Source organism: Phoenix dactylifera, chromosome 14, assembly GCF_009389715.1.
Source record: "Phoenix dactylifera cultivar Barhee BC4 chromosome 14, palm_55x_up_171113_PBpolish2nd_filt_p, whole genome shotgun sequence".
Lineage (NCBI taxonomy): Eukaryota > Viridiplantae > Streptophyta > Magnoliopsida > Arecales > Arecaceae > Phoenix > Phoenix dactylifera.
In genome coordinates, this window is record NC_052405.1 from 13805972 (window position 1) to 13828097 (window position 22126).

General features: G+C 41.2%; 1 protein-coding gene across 5 annotated transcripts in view; it reads right to left on the reverse strand.

The window, feature by feature from the left end:
- LOC103711602 (regulator of G-protein signaling 1) overlaps positions 1-20592 on the reverse strand; it is a 34687-nt gene extending 14095 nt beyond the window's left edge. Inside the window, exons 1-5 of one of the 5 annotated variants that reach the window (XM_039133765.1) lie at positions 20346-20590; positions 17784-17904; positions 17611-17707; positions 17443-17527; positions 17204-17277 (exon numbers count right to left, since the gene is read on the reverse strand). In XM_039133765.1, coding sequence (XP_038989693.1) covers positions 17204-17277; positions 17443-17527; positions 17611-17707; positions 17784-17904; positions 20346-20422 — 454 coding nt within the window. In that variant the 5' untranslated portion in view covers positions 20423-20590. Of the gene's footprint in view, positions 1-17203; positions 17278-17442; positions 17528-17610; positions 17708-17783; positions 17905-20345 lie in introns of all 5 variants that reach the window. The other 4 variants (XM_039133767.1, XM_039133766.1, XM_008797818.4 and 1 more) reach the window with 4 other exon arrangements.
- Between the last annotated feature and the right edge of the window lie 1534 nt (positions 20593-22126).

The following is a 22126-nucleotide window of genomic DNA, read 5'->3' on the forward strand; positions in this document are numbered from 1 at the left end:
TTTTTAGCTGCCATTTATCTATATAAAGAATGTTACTGTGTACATGTTTAGGGTTCTCAATATATTGGGTAAGTGGTTAAAGTGAATCATTGGTACATTTACAATCCTATGGTTATATATGTATGAATTGCATGCAATTATGATTCATGATTTGTTTCTAATGCTCAAGTTGCTCGCTCTCTACGTTGCCAAAAACAAGATCCTGATTTCTGTTGTGAACTGATCTGATAATTTTTTAGTTGATCCCTATTTAATTTCTTAGTTGATCTTCTAGATGCTATTGCACTCTATAACGAAGGATACTTTCTGTATATGTTCATGTCATGAATGGAAAATGCTTATTATTTTTATGACTTGAGATTTATTATGGGCTTGTGAAAATGTACGCTTGAGGATGGATCCCACCATTTGTCTAAGACATGTCTAGGTGGTTGTGACCATCATCATTCTCATATGTGTATATGTACCTCTATTTGACCCATAAAAGAGGTAGGTATATACCAAGAGAGCCATAGAAGATCAGGGATCTATATAGAAGTGCACATATGTGCAGCATACTATCAACTTATCAAGTCACTCCAGAAGTTGCATTGATTACTTGTGCATGGAACCCAATGCATTCCTTCACTTGGCTAACATCTTCCGAGACTGTATACTCCTAAAGGATGTGGCCCATGTGCATGTTGAGAAACAGTTGGCCATGTTCTTCCATACTGTTAGTCACAATACAAAAGAATAGGATCATAGGTCTCGAATTTGTGAGGTCCAGCGTAATAGTCGGCCATTATTTCAAATGCATTTTATTGTATTCGAAACATGTGTATCATCTAAGCCGGAACCTAGATTCATCTAAAAAATCAAAGCCAACCCCCATTATTGGTACCCATACTTCAAGGTATAGTACCAATTTATCCTTATTTGTGTTTATTCTTTTGTCATGAATTTGGTTGTGATACCACTTTTCCAAGCCATATTCTTAGAATTTTACCAAATTACTGGATTGGATACATATCGACGTGAAACCCCATTGGTACCCATACTTCAAGGTATAGTACCAATCTGTCCTTATTTGTGTTTATTCTTTTGTCATGAATTTGGTTGTGATACCACTTTTCCAAGCCATATTCTTAGAATGTTACCAAATTATTAGATTGGATACATATTGAGGCGACACGACTGCAAACATCGTTGCATGGCTTTGTGGTAGGAAAGAGCCCATAATATCGAGACCTATACCGTTCCGGGGTGTATCGACACAGCACAAGCCAGAGAGAGGGGAGAGGGAGGAGAGGAAGGAAGAGAGAGAGGGAGGAAGGGAGGGAGGGGGAGGGAGAGAGTGAGAGGAAGAGAGAGGGAGGGAGGAGGCAGAGAGAGGGGGTGCCGGAATATAGGGAGGAGGGCCGCCATGGATGCAGGGGTAGAGAAGGATAGAGGGAGAGAGATGTAGAGAAAGAGGAGGGGAAGAGAGAGGGAAACGCTAACCTGAACGATGAACCCTTCAAGAGGGAGGGAGCTAGAGAGAGAGGGCGGGAGGGAGGGAGGTGAGGAGATGGGAGGGCTTACCTCCTGGAAGCGACGGGGCAAACGAGGAGAGCAAGATGAGCAAATAAGCAGACGAGCGAAGAAATCAAGATGTTTTCGAAAATGCACACGAGGTCGAGAGAGGGTTAATAAGACCAGACCCAAATCAACCCGAGAGGCTGAACCATCCTGGGCCAACTTCGGTACAGTTCGGTATGGGCTGAACTGCCTAGTTCAAGTTAGTTCGGCATTCCTAGGCCCACATAGAATGTCATTGTAGTTATGAATGCCGGCCTGAGGTTCACTCATGTCTCTGCTAGTTGGGAGGGCTCTGCAAATGACTTTCATGTCCTAAAGCATGCACCATCCATCCCGAACCTGACAAGTCTTCATGTTCATATAGGCAACAAAATACCCTTAAGAGTACAATACTACTACACATTTTTGAGTACCCTAATGCAACTATCTTAATTGATCGCAAGGAGGTTTCTCCTAGTGGACGTTAGGTACACAACAATGTTGAGCTTTATTGCTCCATATTGTTCCATCCATTGAATGAATTATTCAATCTTTGCCACTCATCGCTTCATATTAAGGTTGAACAGGCCTGGGAACATTAAAGAATCATTTCAGGATTTTGTCATCATCCATTCTTCCCTTACCGTACAAAAGTGCAGATCATGCTTGCATGTTGTATTCTGCATAATTTCCTCCAAACCATCACCCGTAGGGATTACTAATTCAATTTACCCAATGAAGAGGTGTTGGTAGATGAGGAGGAGGAGACTCAAAAGCTTACTAATTTAGCCTATGACCCAATGACAGCACCAAAACAAGTTGGCAATGGAGAGCAATCTGCCCTTGCATCTCCAAAAAGATGTACTATAATTACATGGGAAAACTTCTAAAAATGACTATTGGGATAAATTTGAGTTGTCTGATTCTGATTTCAGTGAATGATGTATTAATCCTCATAATACTTGCAATATTGAAAGTTTCTATGGAATATTTCATGACTATGACTTCGGGTTTGTGGGACTATGTAATCATTTATCCTTGAACTTAAATGTTGGTTTCTCGTACTCTTAAATAATATTCCGTGGGATGTTTCTTCGATACATGAACTGCATGCATGATGTCATGGAATAACCAGCTAATGGATGCTGAGGATTCCCAAGGAGGGTCCTAGAATACCAGGAACAGCAAAGTCAACAAAGGTTGCTGTCAAGTATGCGAAGAAAGGGACCCCTAACAAAAGATGGACTGGTGAGTGTACTGCCTACCTCATCGAATTGCTGGTTGAAGAAGCTACTCAAAAGGGAAAGCCAGATCAGAACTTCAACAAAGCAACCCATATCGATGCTGCAACTGCGCTAAATGAGCAGTTTGGCACAGACTTAGATCATGTGGAGAATCATGTTCAACGGATGCAAGGTTGCTACAGAGGCATCAAGACCGCTAAGCAACAAAGCGAGGCAGGTTGGAATGATGAGAACAAAATCATCACCATGGAACTAGAGACAGCACAAACATACATATAGGTAATACCTCAACATATACTTTCACCGCCTACGACTTCTTGTACTTAAAGAGGACTATATAATTTTGTTTGAATGTAGGAACACCCAAAGAAGAAGGACTACATTAACAAACCAATCAAAAACTCTGACTTCCTTCGAATAATATCTGGCAACGACCAGGCTAACATGGAGTTCCTCATGCTCATCACGAGTCAGTTTGCACAACATCCAGAAGTTGATTAGGATGTGGAGGTGTTGGATGTAGAGCTCAGAGAAACCCCTGATGAGAGCACAAAAGTGCAATCGTCAGACTATTTTAATTAGTATTTTAGCTAATTATTAATAATAAAATTAACTAATTAATGTGGTATTGGTGTTTGAGTGCAGTAATCCAAGAAACCAATTAACATTAGGATTGAGCCCAAGGTCCGCCGTACCGGTACCGGTCGGCGTACCGGTGGCCGGACGGACTGGTACGGTACCGGTCCGGTACGTACCGGCCGGTACCGGTACGGTACGCGGTGGTTTCAAAAACCACAGCGCGCGGTGCTATGGTTCTAAAAAAAAAAAATCGTACCGGTGCGAACCGGCCGGTTCCCACCGGTACGAGGCCGGTACCGGCCGGTACGGGCTCCGAACCGGCCAGTACAGGCCCGTACCGGCCGGTTCGGATAAAAAACCGGGAATACCGGTTTTTTTGCCGTTCCGGTACCGGTCTAGGACCGGACCGGTACGTACCGGCCCGTACCGACCGGTACAGCATTCCATGATTGAGCCCAATGCCCGGCAGCCCGAGCTCAAGTCATCTTCCAGAGCCTGCCTGACTTCATCTCGCGATACAACACAACATCGCGAGCATCTCCGTGTCCGCATCCAATGATCCAGATCAGATCCCTCCCAGCAAGACAGATTTCCTTGCATCCGTGCCAGGCCATCTACATCTTCAGCGTCCCCACCGCGTGCCAGCCACCGTACCAGCAGCGCCCAAATCCCAGCATCTTTCCTCTTCCGCTTCCAATCCCGACGATCCCGCACCGCATCTTCATCGCATCTCCTTCCGTTTGTGATCAAGGAACCGCAGCCGCGTCCAAGCTTCAGCCAGCGTCCGCAGATTCAAAACGCTCCCAGCCATGAGGTGTCTTCCGTGATCTTCCCATCATGCCAGCCGCGTGCCAGCCCGCCTCCTCACAGCTGCCATTCCCGATTTCACGCGAGTGAAGATCCCCAGCTCTCCCGCACCGCATCCAGCTCCTTCCGCATCAGGCCGCCATCTTCAAGCATCCCACGGCACCCTCCATAGATCCCGCATCCGTGAAAGAAGCCCCATCATCCTTCCTCTTCCGCGTGCAATCCCGGGCGATTCACCTCCCAGCAAGGAAGATCCCAGCGCCTCCCTTCCGCATCAGCAGCACCCGAAGAAGGAAGCCAAGTCCCCACCTTCCGCTTCAGCTCCCAGCGATTCCGCATCCATGGCCCAAAAAAGGAAGTTCACGCCTCCCTCCCGCTGATCCTGCCTCCACCACATCTCCAAGGGTCTATAAAAGAGAAGAGGAGGAGCTTGGGGAGGGTGTGCTCGGTTGGGGATCGGCTCCAAAGAACAGAGGAGGGGGGGGGAGTCGAGCGAGAGGAAGAAGTTGAGTGCTCTGTTTTCAGATTTGAAAACAGAGCATTACATTTTTTTTTGTTTTTTTTATTATTTGTTTTAGTTGTTTTTCTTTTAAATGTTATATTTTTAATTGGTGTTTAATCGTTCTGTTTTGGGTATCATGTTGTTCTTATTTATTTATTTTTATTTTGATTGAGAGTAATGTTTTTAGTAAGAGTTTTATTTTGAGAGCATGTTGTCTTGGGGTTTTTAGTTTTAGTTTAATAGAGAGATCTATTTATGCTAAAGTTTTTAATTTCTATTATTTTTAATTTCCGTTCTCCAAATTCTGTAATTTTTCTTCTTTGTTATGCAATACAATTAAATCTTCCTTCATGCAATTTGTGTTCGCTTCAATCCTCTTATTTTATCCATTTTAATTTATGCCAAAACTCTTCTTTGATTAATTAAATAAATGCTTTTTGAATTTAAATACCTGTCTTTTAGTTAATTTCAATAAAAAAAAACATTCTCCAGTAGACTAGAGAATCCATCAACATCCCCAACGTAATGTTTTTCCTTTGATCATTCAAAACTCGATTTTGAATCCGAGTGAACGTTTTTATTTTTAAGCAACTCCAATCGCCTCCCTGTGGATCGACCTCTTACAACCACTATTCTTCGAGTAGGAAAGGTAAGAGTAGAATTAAATTTAAACTTTGTTTGTCGGTTCTAACAACGATCTGTCTAGCATATTTTTAGGTAGACAGAAAAGGGACGAACAAAATTTTGGCGCCGTTGCCGGAGAGGCAAATCGAGAAGCAAGAACGATCACGAAAATCAAATTGGATTTTGGATGCCCGGAGTGAACGCACTCCGGTAGTAAGTTTTTATTTTTATTAATTTTTCTTATTTTGATTATTTTAGTTAGTAATTTCGTAGTTATTAAATTCTGAAATTTGAAATTCGTAATTAAAGTTTTCTAAAAAAAAGAAAGAAAAAAAAAATTAAAAAAAAATTAAAAAAAAAATTTCAAGAATTCAAAAATTTAAATTCAAAATTCGAATTCTGTGATTCGAAATTTGAAATTTAAATAAAAAAAAGTAAAAATAAAAAAATTAATTAAATTCAAAAAATATTATTTTTGCTAGTAATTGATAGGGTGCAATCCCCCGAGGTGATCATATCTCTATTGGGGCTCCTCACGGAGTAATCTCCAGAGCTTATTCAACGGGTATTCGGAGATTGACTGACGCATAAGGATTAGTTTTAGTTTACATTCAAGTTATTCCTATATATAAAAAAAAAAACAACATAAAATTTAAAAAAAATAAGAAAAATAAAAAAATTGCTTGCTCATTTAATCAATACAACCTAATGACATTGCATAAACTTTAAAAAATATATTGATTATTTGCTGCATTTAGTATTAAGCATTTGCATAAAGTAATTAAGGGCAAAACCCACTAAAAAGATAAGGTCGGAAAGTCATTACCTGTCCTTAGCCCAAAAATCACCACCTTGCATACTTATCCTAAGCCAAATTAAATTAAAATCAAATTAGACGTTGGCCTTAGGGTTTTCGAGCTCAATTAGGCTCTTGGAAAGAAGCGGCTGAAAGCCACTCCAGTGAGAATTTAGTAATTGGTGATGTCTAGGAAAGTTTTACAACAGTGAGAACTGTTACGGGTATTGTGGTATCGGTGTATCCCTTCTGGCACCACCACACACCCCGGGACTTTCCTGATCACTGATTACTGGATTGCTTAACTGGTAAGCTCAAGCTCAATCTGAAAGGAAGATTAGGAGCTGTCTAATCTAGGAGAGAATTTCAGGAACTTTTTAACCTGATACATCTCTGTGCAACTAGATTTAAGAAGCTACTAAACCTCACTTAGTTCTAAGACTAATAGGGTCAATTTATTGTGTGGTGTTGGTTGTGGTCATCTGTGTCTAGCCCTTCTCTTCTTTTAGGATTTCGTTCATTGTAGGAGTCGAATCTAATTAAGTTGTGGAAAATGTATGCATGGTAGAAGGTCATTAAGGGATAAGTTAACCCCATTTGATCCTGAGATTGAAAGAACTTTTCATCACAACCTGCGAACTGTAAACCAACCGTCGATCTCTACAATGGGTGAACATATTAGAACCCTAAATGAATTGTTTGCACCCGCATCCGCTAGCCCCCCTACTTGCATAGTATTACCAATTAATAATGCAGCCCAATTCGAGATTCGGGCTGCACCAATAAACATGTTACCCAAGTTTCATGGGTTCGAGAGTGAACAACCCTACATTCATCTAAACAAATTTTTGACAATCTGTCAAACGTTTAGAAATCAAAATTTAGATGAAGAGGGTATTAAATTAAGGTTATTTCCCATGACTTTAGAGAATCGTGCTGCTGCATGGCTGTATTCCCTAGCTTCAAATTCCATCACATCATGGGAACAACTATCTAGGAAGTTCATGGCTAAGTTCTATCCCATGGTAAAAACTGAAAAAATTAAGGATGCAATCAGAACTTTTAGAGGAAAATCTGAGGAGGAATTTTTCCAACTATGGGAAAGATTCCATGATCTTTTGGTCAAGTGCCCCCACCATGGGCTTGACAAGGCTGACCTAGTACATTTCTTTTACAAAGGACTACCTCCGGCACATAGAAACATGATTGAGTCCATGCACAAGGGTAGGTTCATGGACCAAACCCCAGATCAAGCCTATGAATTTCTTGTTGACTTAGCCGAGAACGCCCAAAATTGGAGTAGCTATGGTGAGGAAGTAAATAGAGATGAGTTCGGGTCTAGAAAACCAGGTAATTATGAAATGAAAGCAGACCCAGAACTCAAAAATATCATGTCCAATCTGGTGACTGGAATGAACAACTTAAGTAAAAAGTTTGATGCTTTCACTGTTTCCACTAGCTCGAGTTCATATAAAGAGTTAAATCCCATCATGAAAGTGGATCACGAGTCACATAGTTTATGTATCTTGTGTAATAGTTCTGAGCATCTAGTGGAGTGCTGTCCTAGTTTACCCAACATTAAGGCTGAGCAGGCAAATGCTCTAAACTCATATAGTGCCTTCAAGAAGCCCACTCCCAATTCATTCAGCCCAGTCTACCACCCTGATAATAGGTTCCATCCAAATTTCTCATACAAGCAAAATGAACCTATTCAGCATCAAGGTGGTCCACCAGGTTTTCAGAAGAATTTTTCCAGGATAGGTCCATCACAAATAAACCAATCATTGGCTCCACCTATCCCTACTTATAGTGCCCCTATCCCTCAGCAACTACATCATTGGAAGCCATGATGGCTAACATGATGAAGCAGCAACAAGACTTCATCCAACAACAACAACAGACCAACATGGCTCAAACTCAGACTAACCAATTCCATGCGCAAGCGATTGCAAAACTTGAGGTTAGTCTGAGCCAAATAGCCAACTCTCTAGGGGATAGGAAGAAAGGTGAATTGCCCAGCCAGCCAGTGCCTAACCCTAGTAGGCAACAGAATCAAGGGCCGAGGGGCCAGTTTCATATTGATTCTAATGGAAACCCTAACCATGAAGTCCAGGCAATTACCACTTTACGATCTGGCAAGTAAGTGGACAACAAAGTCCAACTTCCTGTGCAAGAAAAAGAAGAAAAACATGAACCAAACCCCACCCAGAAAAAGGCACAAGAACAGGGAACACAAGGAATAGAGGAGAAACCAATAGAGACTTACACACCTAAGGCTCCCTTTCCTAGTAGACTACAAGACTTAAAGAAAAAATCTCAGTACGATGAAATCATGGAAGTCTTTAAAAATGTTCAAATAAATTTACCCTTCCTAGATGCCATCAGACAGATCCCCTCCTATACAAAATTCTTAAAAGACTTAACCACGGTGAAAAGAAAAACCAGTATTCCTAGGCAAGCTGTGATGGCTGCACAAGCCTCATCTCTTATTCAACAGCAGATTGCCCCAAAATACAAGGACCCTGGTTGCCCCACTGTTGAAATTAAAATAGGAGAAACCATCATTCGGAGAGCCCTATTAGACTTAGGAGCAAGTGTGAACCTATTACCCTATTCTGTCTACACCGAACTAGGTTTGGGGGAATTAAAACCCACAAACATCACTTTGTCATTAGCAGATAGGACTGTGAAGTATCCTAAGGAAATTGTAGAGGATGTAATTGTAAAGGTAAATGAGTTTTACTACCCTGTGGATTTTGTAGTCCTCGAAACTGAACCAGTGAAAAACCCAAGAAGTCACATCCCGGTAATCCTTGGTAGACCATTTTTGGCCACTTCAAATGCTGTGATCAGTTGCCGAAATGGGATAATGACCTTAGCATTTGGAAACTTGACCGTCCAACTCAATGTCTTTCATAGTAGTAATCAACCATCTGAGATGGACGATTTAGAAGAAATTCACATGATTGAAAACATAATCAGCAAGTCCTTCGAGGAGTCAAGTTATTCTGATCCACTAGAAAGATGTTTGGCCCAATTCAGTCAAGATTGTGAGGAAGGAGAGTCGAATCAGGAGGTTAATGCATTACTAGATTCCATTCCTGTAATGGATACTAGCAGATGGGCGACTAAATTTGAATCATTACCTATACCTAAATCTCAGCTAGTACCTTCAAGTGTCAAACCTCCCCAGCTTGAACTTAAAGATCTGCCTGAAAACCTAAAATATGCATTTCTAGGGGACAACAACACCTTACCTGTTATTATTGCATCAAATTTAACTGAAGAACAGAAAGAGAAGTTGTTAAATATCCTTCAGAAAAATCAAGAAGCGATCGGCTGGTCTATAGCTGATATTAAGGGGATTAGCTCTTCTGTGGTCCAACATAAAATTCATCTAGAAGAGGATGCAAAAACCTCTAGAGAACCACAAAGGCGACTTAACCCAGTCATGAAAGATGTAGTTCTAGCTGAAATCATTAAACTCTTAGATGCAGGGATTATATACCCTATTTCTGATAGCCAGTGGGTGAGCCCAGTTCAAGTTGTACCCAAGAAATCTGGAATTACTGTGATCAAGAATGACCAAAATGAGTTAGTCCCAACTCAAATCCAAACTGGATGGCGAGTGTGCATCGACTACAGAAAGCTGAACGCCATGACTAGGAAAGACCACTTCCCACTACCCTTCATTGACCAAATGTTAGAACGTCTAGCTGGCCACTCTCATTACTGTTTTCTTGATGGTTATTCTGGATATAACCAAGTTCCAATTGCACGTGAGGATCAAGAGAAAACCACATTCACCTGTCCTTATGGCACCTTTGCCTATCGTCGCATGCCTTTTGGGTTATGCAATGCACCGGCTACATTCCAACGGTGTATGATGAGCATTTTCTCCGACATGGTGGAGAAATTTTTAGAAGTTTTTATGGATGACTTTTCTGTATTCGGATCTAATTTTAATGAATGTCTCCATCACTTGACCCTTGTTGTAGAACGATGTAAAGAGAAAAATTTAGTTCTTAACTGGGAAAAATGTCATTTTATGGTCCAATCAGGTATTGTTTTGGGACATATTGTGTCACAAAGGGGAATCGAGGTGGATAAAGCCAAAGTAGAATTAATTGCCAAGTTACCACCTCCCAAAACTGTTAGAGAAGTCAGATCCTTTCTAGGGCATGTGGGTTTTTACCGCCGCTTTATTAAGGATTTCAGTAAATTGTCGAAACCCTTATGCAATCTGTTGGCGAAAGATGTTATTTTTAATTTTTCGCCAATTTGTATAACTGCTTTCGAAAGATTAAAGTCTGAACCATGGTCTGCCGTACCGGTCCGTACCGGCCGGTACGGGCCGGTACGTACCGGTCCGGCCTGGGACCGGTACCGGATCAGCGTAAAATCTGGTACCGGTAATTTATTGTTGAAGGACCGGTACGGACCGGTACGCCACTGGTACGGACCGGTACGGGACCGGTTCGGACCGGTACGGACCGGTACGCCACCGGTACGCCACCGGTACGGGACCGGTTTCGTACCGGTCCGGGCCGCCACCGGTACGCCGACCGGTACCGGTACGGCGGACCTTGGTCTGAACTAACCTCAGCACCCATCATAAGGTTCCCTGATTGGAATCTGCCATTTGAAATCATGTGTGATGCATCTGATTATGCAATAGGTGCCGTCCTAGGTCAGCGAGTGGGGAAGCTTCCCCACGTGATTCATTATGCGAGCAAAACTCTGAATGACGCCCAACTTAACTATTCTACAACTGAAAAAGAGTTGTTGGCTGTTATCTTTGCTCTTGACAAATTTCGTCCCTATCTGATAGGATCCAAGGTCCTTATTTATTCTGATCATGCCGCCCTTAAGTACCTTCTCACAAAAAAGGATGCCAAGGCAAGACTCATTCGTTGGATCCTATTGCTTCAAGAATTTGATCTTGAAATACGAGATAAAAAGGGATCTGAAAATGTTGTAGCTGACCACTTGTCCAGATTAATTGTCGAATCATCCGGAGAATCCATGCCTGTGTCCGAGACCTTCCCTGATGAACAACTAATGATGATTTCCCATACCAATGTTCCATGGTATGCTGATGTAGTCAACTATCTAGTTACTGAACGAATACCCTGTTCATGGACCAAACAAGAGAAATTCCGCTTCCTAGCTCGTGTAAAATGGTATTTTTGGGATGAACCATACTTGTTCAAATACTGTCCTGATCAAATCATCAGACGATGCATCCCTGAACACGATCAAAGGAATGTCCTTTTCTTTTGTCATGACCATGCTTGTGGTGGTCATTTTAGTGGGAAGAAAACTGCTGCAAAAGTTTTGCAGTGCGGATTTTATTGGCCCACACTTTTTCGAGATGCGCATGACTATTGTAAATCTTGCGATCGATGTCAACGATTAGAAAAACTTTCGAGAAAGAATGAGATGCCCCTGAACCCTATCTTAATTATAGAAATTTTCGATGTTTGGGGTATTGATTTTATGGGTCCTTTTCCTATGTCGTTTGGGCATCAGTACATTCTTGTGGCAGTTGACTATGTATCAAAATGGATTGAGGCTATCGCGTGTAAGACCAATGATCACAAAGTGGTGATCAAGTTCCTTAAAGAATCTATCTTTGCTCGTTTTGGCACCCCTCGTGCTATCATTAGTGATGGGGGGAAACATTTTTGTAATAAAATCTTTAAAGCCCTTATGAGAAAGTACAACATTAATCACAAGGTCAGTACACCATATCATCCACAAACAAGTGGACAAGTCGAAATTTCCAATCGGGAGATCAAGACCATCCTTGAAAAAACTGTTCATACATCTCGGAAGGATTGGTCTCTTAGGCTAACAGATGCACTGTGGGCATATCGGACGGCTTACAAAACACCAATTGGAATGTCTCCATATAGAACTGTCTATGGCAAGGCTTGCCATTTACCTGTCGAGTTAGAACACAAGGCCTATTGGGCAATTAAACATTTAAATTTCGATCTTGACAAAGCAGGAGAACATAGGAAACTTCAACTCGATGAGCTTGAAGAAATTAGAAACGATGCTTACGAGTGTGCCAAAAAGTACAAAGATCGCATGAAGATCATGCATGATAAAATGATCATTCGTAAGGAATTTCACCAAGGACAAAAAGTCCTTCTATATGATTCTCGATTACATCTATTCTCTGAAAAACTTAAATCTCGCTGGACTGGCCCATACACAGTAGAGAAAGTGCACCCACATGGTGCAGTAGTAATATGCAATACCAAGGATGGTAGGTCCTTTCAAGTCAATGGACATCGTTTAAAACCATACCTTGAGTATCTGAGTCCAGAAGTCGAGGAGACACTTCTGACCGACCCTATCTATTATGAGTAAATCGGAATTGTCTGGCTGAAGACATAAAACTTAGCGCTATTTGGGAGGCAACCCAACATGTAAGTTTCTTTTATATATAAAAAAAAAAAAAATCATCATCAATACATTACTAACATGCAGGTTTGGGAGATTTTGCCCCAATTTTCAATTTACCCACCCATATCAGGTAACCTCTCCTCTGTCCTCTTACTGCTTTAAATTTTCTTTAACATTGAGGACAATGTTAGATTTAGGTTTGGGGGTATTTTTACGCATTTGAAATTTTATATATAAAAAAAAAGTTTTTAGTTAAAATTTTTGAAAAAAAAAATACAACACACAAGGTATATAAAATCTAAGAGCCCAATGACTAGTTGGAAGTAGTGCAAAGTGAGTTCTTTTTATTAAGTTCCTTTTAGTGAGTTGTAAGCTAATTAGTACTTTGAATTTCACAACACATCTGGCCTGCATTTTCTAAGGTATAGGTTCGACATTGTGCTGAGAATATGGTAGCAACCTCGAATCCTGATGAACCATCTTTTTCTGATCCAAAAAAAAAAAAAAATGGTGGATTTAGTCAGGTACATCGAAAAGGGCTACCTATTGTCAAAGGTCAGCGGGCTTGTGATGAGGAACCCGAGCATAGGTCCGTAGGGGAGTCTTGATGCCCGACACCTCATGCCAACTGGTGTGAGAATTGTCGACTAATTGCTCGCTACATGGAGGAATCATCACAGGAGTAAAAGTACACAATATATACACTATCATTTCTCTTTAATGAAAAAAAAATGATGAAAAAAAAAACAAAAAACAAAAAAAAATGATGAAAAAAAAATGTATATTGACCTTAAGAAAGACAATAGTGTGAAAGCCGTCGTTGTAAAAATTCGAGTAAACTGGAATATTACAGATAAAGCCCATGAGGTATTAAAGTAAACATCCACAGCTCTCGAAATCCTGCAGATAAGATGATTTTGAATCAGCAAATAGGTCTTGTCCGACCAATTCTTGGAAACTTCTAATATTAGCGATATTTTGGAGATCCGAAACCTTAGCTGGTGCATGGTCTAGACTTCACTAAGCACTCAAGTATAAATAAGTATTACAACTCCCTAGCAGAAAACTTAATAACTTCAACTTAAATTGCATACTAACCTAGAATTTGGGCTACTTAGTAATTAAAATCTTGTGTGATTTTGAAATTCTTACTTGAAATTAGACTTTCATTTCATAAACCAAATTTTATTTTGGGATTGAAGTTTGTGGGTAACTTCACTGGAAATCCTCACGAGACAACACTCGTCCACTAGGGTAACCTAGGGGTTTAAAGGCTTGTTGCACGTGCTAAGTGCAATCGTAATGCTCTACGAAAGTGAGTATTTATCTTAGTATATTTATATAATAAATAACACTTTTGCACTCTTATTTTATCATTTTCGCACTAAATTGCTAGAGACTAGCAATAAGCTAGTTGGGGGGTGTGATGAGAGCACAAAAGTGCAATCGTCAGACTATTTTAATTAGTATTTTAGCTAATTATTAATAATAAAATTAACTAATTAATGTGGTATTTGTGTTTGAGTGCAGTAATCCAAGAAACCAATTAACATTAGGATTGAGCCCAATGCCCGGCAGCCCGAGCTCAAGTCATCTTCCAGGGCCTGCCTGACTTCATCCCGCAATACAACACAACATCGCGAGCATCTCCGTGTCCGCATCCAATGATCCAGATCAGATCCCTCCCAGCAAGACAGATTTCCTTGCATCCGTGCCAGGCCATCTACATCTTCAGCGTCCCCACCGCGTGCCAGCCACCGTACCAGCAGCGCCCAAATCCCAGCATCTTTCCTCTTCCGCTTCCAATCCCGACGATCCCGCACCGCGTCTTCATCGCATCTCCTTCCGTTTGTGATCAAGGAACCGCAGCCGCGTCCAAGCTTCAGCCAGCGTCCGCAGATTCAAAACGCTCCCAGCCATGAGGTGTCTTCCGTGATCTTCCCATCGTGCCAGCCGCGTGCCAGCCCGCCTCCTCATAGCTGCCATTCCCGATTTCACGCGAGTGAAGATCCCCAGCTCTCCCGCACCGCATCCAGCTCCTTCCGCATCAGGCCGCCATCTTCAAGCATCCCACGGCACCCTCCATAGATCCCGCATCCGTGAAAGAAGCCCCATCATCCTTCCTCTTCCGCGTGCAATCCCGGGCGATTCACCTCCCAGCAAGGAAGATCCCAGCGCCTCCCTTCCGCATCAGCAGCACCCGAAGAAGGAAGCCAAGTCCCCACCTTCCGCTTCAGCTCCCAGCGATTCCGCATCCATGGCCCAAAGAAGGAAGTTCACGCCTCCCTCCCGCTGATCCTGCCTCCACCACATCTCCAAGGGTCTATAAAAGAGAAGAGGAGGAGCTTGGGGAGGGTGTGCTCGGTTGGGGATCGGCTCCAAAGAACAGAGGAGGGGGGGGAAGTCGAGCGAGAGGAAGAAGTTGAGTGCTCTGTTTTCAGATTTGAAAACAGAGCATTACATTTCTTTTGTTTTTTTTATTATTTGTTTTAGTTGTTTTTCTTTTAAATGTTATATTTTTAATTGGTGTTTAATCGTTCTGTTTTGGGTATCATGTTGTTCTTATTTATTTATTTTTATTTTGATTGAGAGTAATGTTTTTAGTAAGAGTTTTATTTTGAGAGCATGTTGTCTTGGGGTTTTTAGTTTTAGTTTAATAGAGAGATCTATTTATGCTAAAGTTTTTAATTTCTATTATTTTTAATTTCCGTTCTCCAAATTCTGTAATTTTTCTTCTTTGTTATGCAATACAATTAAATCTTCCTTCATGCAATTTGTGTTCGCTTCAATCCTCTTATTTTATCCATTTTAATTTATGCCAAAACTCTTCTTTGATTAATTAAACAAATGCTTTTTGAATTTAAATACCTGTCTTTTAGTTAATTTCAATAAAAAAAAAAAAATCTCCGGTAGACTAGAGAATCCATCAACATCCCCAACGTAATGTTTTTCCTTTGATCATTCAAAACTCGATTTTGAATCCGAGTGAACGTTTTTATTTTTAAGCAACTCCAATCGCCTCCCTGTGGATCGACCTCTTACAACCACTATTCTTCGAGTAGGAAAGGTAAGAGTAGAATTAAATTTAAACTTTGTTTGTCGGTTCTAACAACGATCTGTCGAGCATATTTTTAGGTAGACAGGAAAGGGACGAACAACCCCTCTCAGAGGGTTGAACAAAACACCACCTCACAAGCATCAACATCTTCTAGCAGCAAACAAAAGCCCAAGAGATCTCAGGATACTAGGGATGATTTATCTGAGCTTGTGGGGGGTGTCAGAGAGCCCCTGCAAGAGACCCCACTCCAAGATCCCACTTTGCTGAAAGGATACAAGGAAAGATTCGAGTAAGGGTTGTGATGATAATTTGAAGGTGATGGCAATGTGATCATCTAACATGGGATGAGATGTCTGCAAGGTCATGGATGAGCAAGCCATTGGCTTTGCATGCCAAATGGATGAAGAACTCTTTTTTAGATCCTTCTCTGTGATTTCATGTTGTATTAGGGGTTGTGTCTGTTACATTATTTCCTGGATTTTAATCCAGCCGAGATATGGCAGATGATGCATTTGGTTTTGTAGTTGTAGATGTTATCCCTGCCACAATATGGCAAATGATATTGTTGGTTCTTCTATGTTTTGGATAATATTCATGCTAGATACCATTTATTGTTCTTTGTTTTTGATGTTACTCATCCCAGGATGTGGCAAATAGATGACAATATGAGAACAATATCATCAACTATTAATAAATGCTCCATAATATATATTATATTCATATTAAAAACGGAGATAATATATACTAATTCAATAAAAGGGAAGGTAATCTCACCGACTTTAGATGTGACTATATCTCTTCCAAACCAACCAAACACCCAAGTGCTTGGAAGTGACTTTTTATGCCATACAACCAACATCTAAAGCCATGAAAGTTACTCCCGGCAGCCATTATTTTCCCAACAAAACAAACAGCAAAAATGCTCACTTTCAAAAAGAGCACTTTCTGAAAGTGTCACTTTCAAAAAGCACGTGAAAGCCACTCCCCATACACTTGCACAACTAAACAGGTCATTATCAAATCTGAAACATAACCATTCTTTTACGCACTTTGTATTCGATACTTGGCTTCTCCAATCCTCCTCATTCTCTATCAATCCTAGCACATATATGCCATTTTCTTGCTTCAACGACCCTAGACGGGTCTATTTTTCTTACATTGCTAAATCTTCTGCTTTGCTTATTACAATTCTAGTAAAGATCTCACCAATGCAATGAGATTCTTAAACAAATAGTATTTTTTTTTTGGTACAAAACAAATAGTATTCACGGTCAGTTTTATAAACTAGACATGATTTTATCCATAATTAAAACCTACTAAACTTTCATATTTCCTCCTAAAATGCCAGTCCTCGATATCCAGTGCCTCAACAAACAAGTTTAACCATAAAATGTGCGTTCTACTTTCACCAAAAAAATCAGCTGAAATTTCAGATTTGAATTATCCCCTTAAAGTTTTAATCATAATGTAAGAATGAAGGTCACTGCATGTTTTAGCATTTTTAAAAGAGAGAGAATTGCACAAACAAGAAAAAATTGAATAAAGTATAATTTGATAGACACCTTTATAGCAACAAATTTCATTCAATTAAAAACATTCAATATTGAAGAGAGAAAATACAAAGTGATATTACTTACATGCAGCCCCACCAATCCATGGTAGGAGAATCAGTATAAGTAAAACAAATGGTTTTACTGGAGGTAATCGACGCCTGTATACACCAAGACAGAACAAAAGTCATTAGTATATTTAATAACATTGAAACAAAACCTCTATCAAAAGGAAACACATAATGACATCAAAGGAAATGCACAAATGCCAAAGCTAAAGAACCAAAGATTCTCCCAATTATTCACCTAAAAAAAATACAACTTACTTAACAAACACATGATATAGCTGGAAGGCCTGTACAATCCGACAGCTCATCAACAAACCAAACCCAAGTGGACCTTCAGCCCAAACTGAAAATTAAGTTCAAACTAAGAAAATCTCAGTACTTGTACAGCACTAGAAACAAAAAATATGATACGCTACTGATGATCACCAGAGAGCAAAACCAAGTAAGCCAAGTAAGAACCTGCCCAGATGTAGCATGACTGCCAAGGCTGTCTTTGATTCCACTTCAGAAAATTAACCGACATCTGCATCCACTCAATATAAATTTTAAAAGTGAATAAAATGATGAAACTAGCTTGCACTCTAGCTAAATTGACATACCACTAATGATAATATCAGGTTGATGCTTCCAATAATTTGAATTATCACAAGTGACAAACCACTGGCTTTCGTGCTAGGAGCCTTCTGAACTAGAAAGGGGAATACTGCACGAGCAAGAAGCCTGGACAAGAAATAACTTTTATGATATAACAAGAAAGAAAATATGCAAAACTATACTTAATAAGCAAGCAAAAAATCAAAATGTCACTATATAAACAATCGGTAAAGAGCTTGCAGAGTAATTAAATCAGCATGTTTTGTTTAGTGTCTTGGAGTTAGTTCCTTATATCTAGACATGATTACAAAACTGCTCTACATGATATGATGAGTGATGTGGGGTCGGAACCCCGACACCAGCCCGCACACCGGACGAGCAGGGAAAGCATCCGCGTCCTCCCCGAGGTATTGTCCGCTCTGGGATTGCCGCTTCGGATCTGCGGGGGGTCGCCCAGGGAGGTCGCCCAGGGCCGGAGCCCAATGACAGTCCCAATGACAGTCCCGAGCCCTGCCGGCGCGGGGGTCCGCGGAGGTTGCCCCCTACCCTCACGGTTTTGTCCCGCAAAAGGGCCCTCGGTGAGAAGAGGTGTTTGCACCCCCCATTTAAGGCACAGACCTTTCCGCTGATTACCCGATGTGGGACTAAACTGGGAACCCCATCCCACAACACAGCCCCCCGAGCGGGAAGGTCTGTGCGTGGCCGGGGCCCTTCCTCTAGCGCCATCTGATGTGGGGTCGGAACCCCGACACCAGCCCGCACACCGGACGAGCAGGGAAAGCATCCGCGTCCTCCCCGAGGTATTGTCCGCTCTGGGATTGCCACTTCGGGTCTGCGGGAGGTCGCCCAGGGCCGGAGCCCAATGACAGTCCCAATGACAGTCCCGAGCCCTGCCGGCGCGGGGGTCCGCGGAGGTTGCCCCCTACCCTCACGGTTTTGTCCCGCAAAAAGGCCCTCGGTGAGAAGAGGTGTTTGCACCCCCCATTTAAGGCACAGACCTTTCCGCTGATTACCCGATGTGGGACTAAACTGGGAACCCCATCCCACAACAATGAGCTATAGTGCTTAACCAGCATTCTTAAAGAATAATATGCTTGTTGGTGAATCAAGTTCTCAGAAGGATAAGAATGTCAAAACAATAAAGCTCTTAAGTTGCAAATAATGTCATTAATCAAAGCTAGCAAATTTAAAACATCTTTCAGTCAGTGCTATACATGATAGTTTAAAAAAAAATACATCGTGTTCGAACTTCTGACAGTTAGCCATAATTTAAAAAAAATCTAAAATAAAAAAGGCATCCTTTTCAAACCATTGAAATTAGCATTAATGAAGAAAAAGGGGGCCTTTGATGCTATTAAAAAGTTTGCTCTATTAAAGCCTTCCTTGCAGGCTGGCATGTGCCAGGATCCTTGTCGATGCATTTGCACCCTAAACGCCTCGCAGATACTCACCAATGTTACCAAAGCATCCAAGCATTTATATATCCAGAAGAAGATAGTGTCATTTACCTCTATAACACCATCCAAGGCATTCTTGGATTTCACCAAATTCAACTCAATTTGGAACCTATGCTTCCAGGCTTCTTGTAGCAGCAATCCTTTTATGTCAGTTCCAAAAGCAACAACTTGCATGGCTAAGCCCTTTAAAGCCATGAAAAGGCCTGGCACTCCTTCATCCCATAATTTGAACTTCTACAATTGATTTTACTATTGTCTTATGTAGCAGAAGTTATAATTGTGAGTTTTAATTCTGAAACTAACCTGAACCAGGGCAAATGACAAAGATGATTCACTAAGAAGAAGCACATCATGCAAGCATATTTCCCTGAGCATTTTTATCTGCTATTGTCTGATAGGACCTTGTCCTCTGTTGTTTTCGTGCGGCCACCTCCAGATATAATCAACAAGGTAGAATGGTCAAGATGATAATGCTCAGCGTGCTCATTGTTGTAATGAAGTTCCAGTAGGGAAATCATTCAATCTCACTATCTGGATATGCACGTTTAACCCAAGTAGTCAAATCTAACAAAATACAAAGAACACATTAACCGAGCATAAGAATTTGAGGGGAGGACGGAAAAGAAAAACCACCGAGTTCACTTCAACTAATCAAATTTCATGATTTGGTGGTCTATTGCTTCAGGAAAATCTCGAAGCCCGTACACGGAAGCAATTCTGTCATCTAAGCCCTTAATCGAGTAGAAGACCGCTACTACAGCACTACTATAATTTTATGGGGAAAAGCAACCGAAAGGAGCACTCACCCATCAACAACTTACTTACCTACCTAATAAAAATCTAAACTTTGGAGAGCGTTCAGCAATTCAATCAGCGTACAGCTTGTAACAGTCCAAAACCAAATCAAAACTAACAAATCCAGAATCATAATCGCCCCTTACCACAACTACTCATTTTTTCCACATCACACAGAGAAAACCGCCAAAAAAATTCACAGGCTTTCCCACCAAAATAAGCAAACGATAGATCAAAATCTCAAGTGCAGCGCCAAATTTATTGCGGAAAGAAAGCAAGATTAGTGAGATTAGGAGGAGGAGCAAAGAGCTCTACAAGAAGAGAGAGAGGCCGGAGATGGCGACGGCGATGTAATCGGTGACGCAACCGCCGGTGAGGGCGCAGACGGCCATCGAGCTCCCGTCGCTAAGCGTGGATTCGGTACGAGAGAAGGCGAAAGGCCATGGAAGGAAGGGAGTCGGAGGAGGAGCAGGGGGAGGCGGCGATCCATCGATGCCCGCTTTCTCTTTTCCCTTTTGTTCCCACGAGCCCGCTCCCTCCAACTCTCTCTCTCTCTCTCTCTCTCCAGTGGTCTTCCCACGCGACCTGGGGACTTGCGTTCGGATCTGACTGCGGGACCCGCCACCACGAGGATCTGCTGAATTTATTAATAATTTTAAAATTGGAGTCTTTATGGAGATACGATGGGACCCGATGCCCCAAGCACCACCACGAGAAATTATTCCCTACACTGCATCACAGCCGCACGTTTCTGTATCGATGCACCTTGATGAGTCGGGCGCACAGAAACGACCGGCTGTGATTGGTTAGGTGCGGCCGACGTATCTCAAAGCGTTGGATGACAATGATTGATCATTATTCGCAACGTGGACCAATGGTGCTACACACAAATCTCAAAGCATTTCGACGCCTCAACGTGCACAAATCTCGAAGCTCCATTGCACGATCCAACGGTAGATTCGTGCGGAACATAAAAAAAGAAACCTTTCGCAATCTGAACGGAGGTTTAGCTCGGAGGACCAGACGAGCGAGGGGTCAAGGAGGATAGCGTCGTTTTGAAGACATTCAATCATCCACAATCGAATTTTAATGACAACGTCTCTTGCCTTTCAAGAAAAAAATCGGCCCCGGCTTTGCTTTTTGACCCTCGTTTAACATGGCAGGTAGAAATTAGTTTCCCTTGATATCTCTGGAAAAAAAAAAGTTCATCATCTTGAGAGGCATTCTAATCCGTGCCTCAAATATCATACCATCATCATTGATATAAAAATATAAAATAAATAGAATGTACTGTTGATTGTTCTTTTAGCTTTTTTTGATGCTAGTTCTAGTAGTATGGTATGCTAGACCTTAGACCTTTGCATATACCATGCATGAGATTGTGAAAGACCATGAGTCATGGTAAAGACGAAGCTAGAGAATTGCAGCAAATAAATAAGGTGATTTTTCTTTTCTAAAAGAAATTCTTTTGGAAAATGAAATCTAAAAGCGGAACTACCTATTCTAGATTTTTTTTTTAAAAAAAAAGAAAGAGAGTACTTCTTAAGAAATGAAATGGTATATATAGAATAAATTATAGATGCAATTTAGGTCCTCTATGAAGTGGAATTATAAGTATCAATTTAATCACAAGACTTGTGGTGCATTAAGATTTAAAGATTTGAAATTTGAAAAGATGTAATGATAGAAATGAGCAACGTTACCTTGTTACTCTAAATTTATAATGCTAGATAAAAATTTACAGGAGATATGCTATAGAAGATCCGATACTAGAGATAATAGAAGCTGCCACATTAGCATTGTTCGGATCTTAAAACATAAGTTTTAGAGAGCAAAATAGTTCTAATAGGGCATCATTAGTTTCTCATGGAAGCTCCACCACCACAATATTTGAGTCCCCCTTTTGAGACCCATGCTTTTCTCCCCTCTTCTCCACTCAACAACACCAGTTGCTATTATCTCAAGTCATTGCCATCTCCAACCATCTAGCAGGTCATCGGTGACAATGCCAGCATACCTCTTCATCATCTCCGAGTTAGAAGATATAGAATAAGAAATCTCGCCAAATGACATCATCGAAAAACATCTGCTTTGTT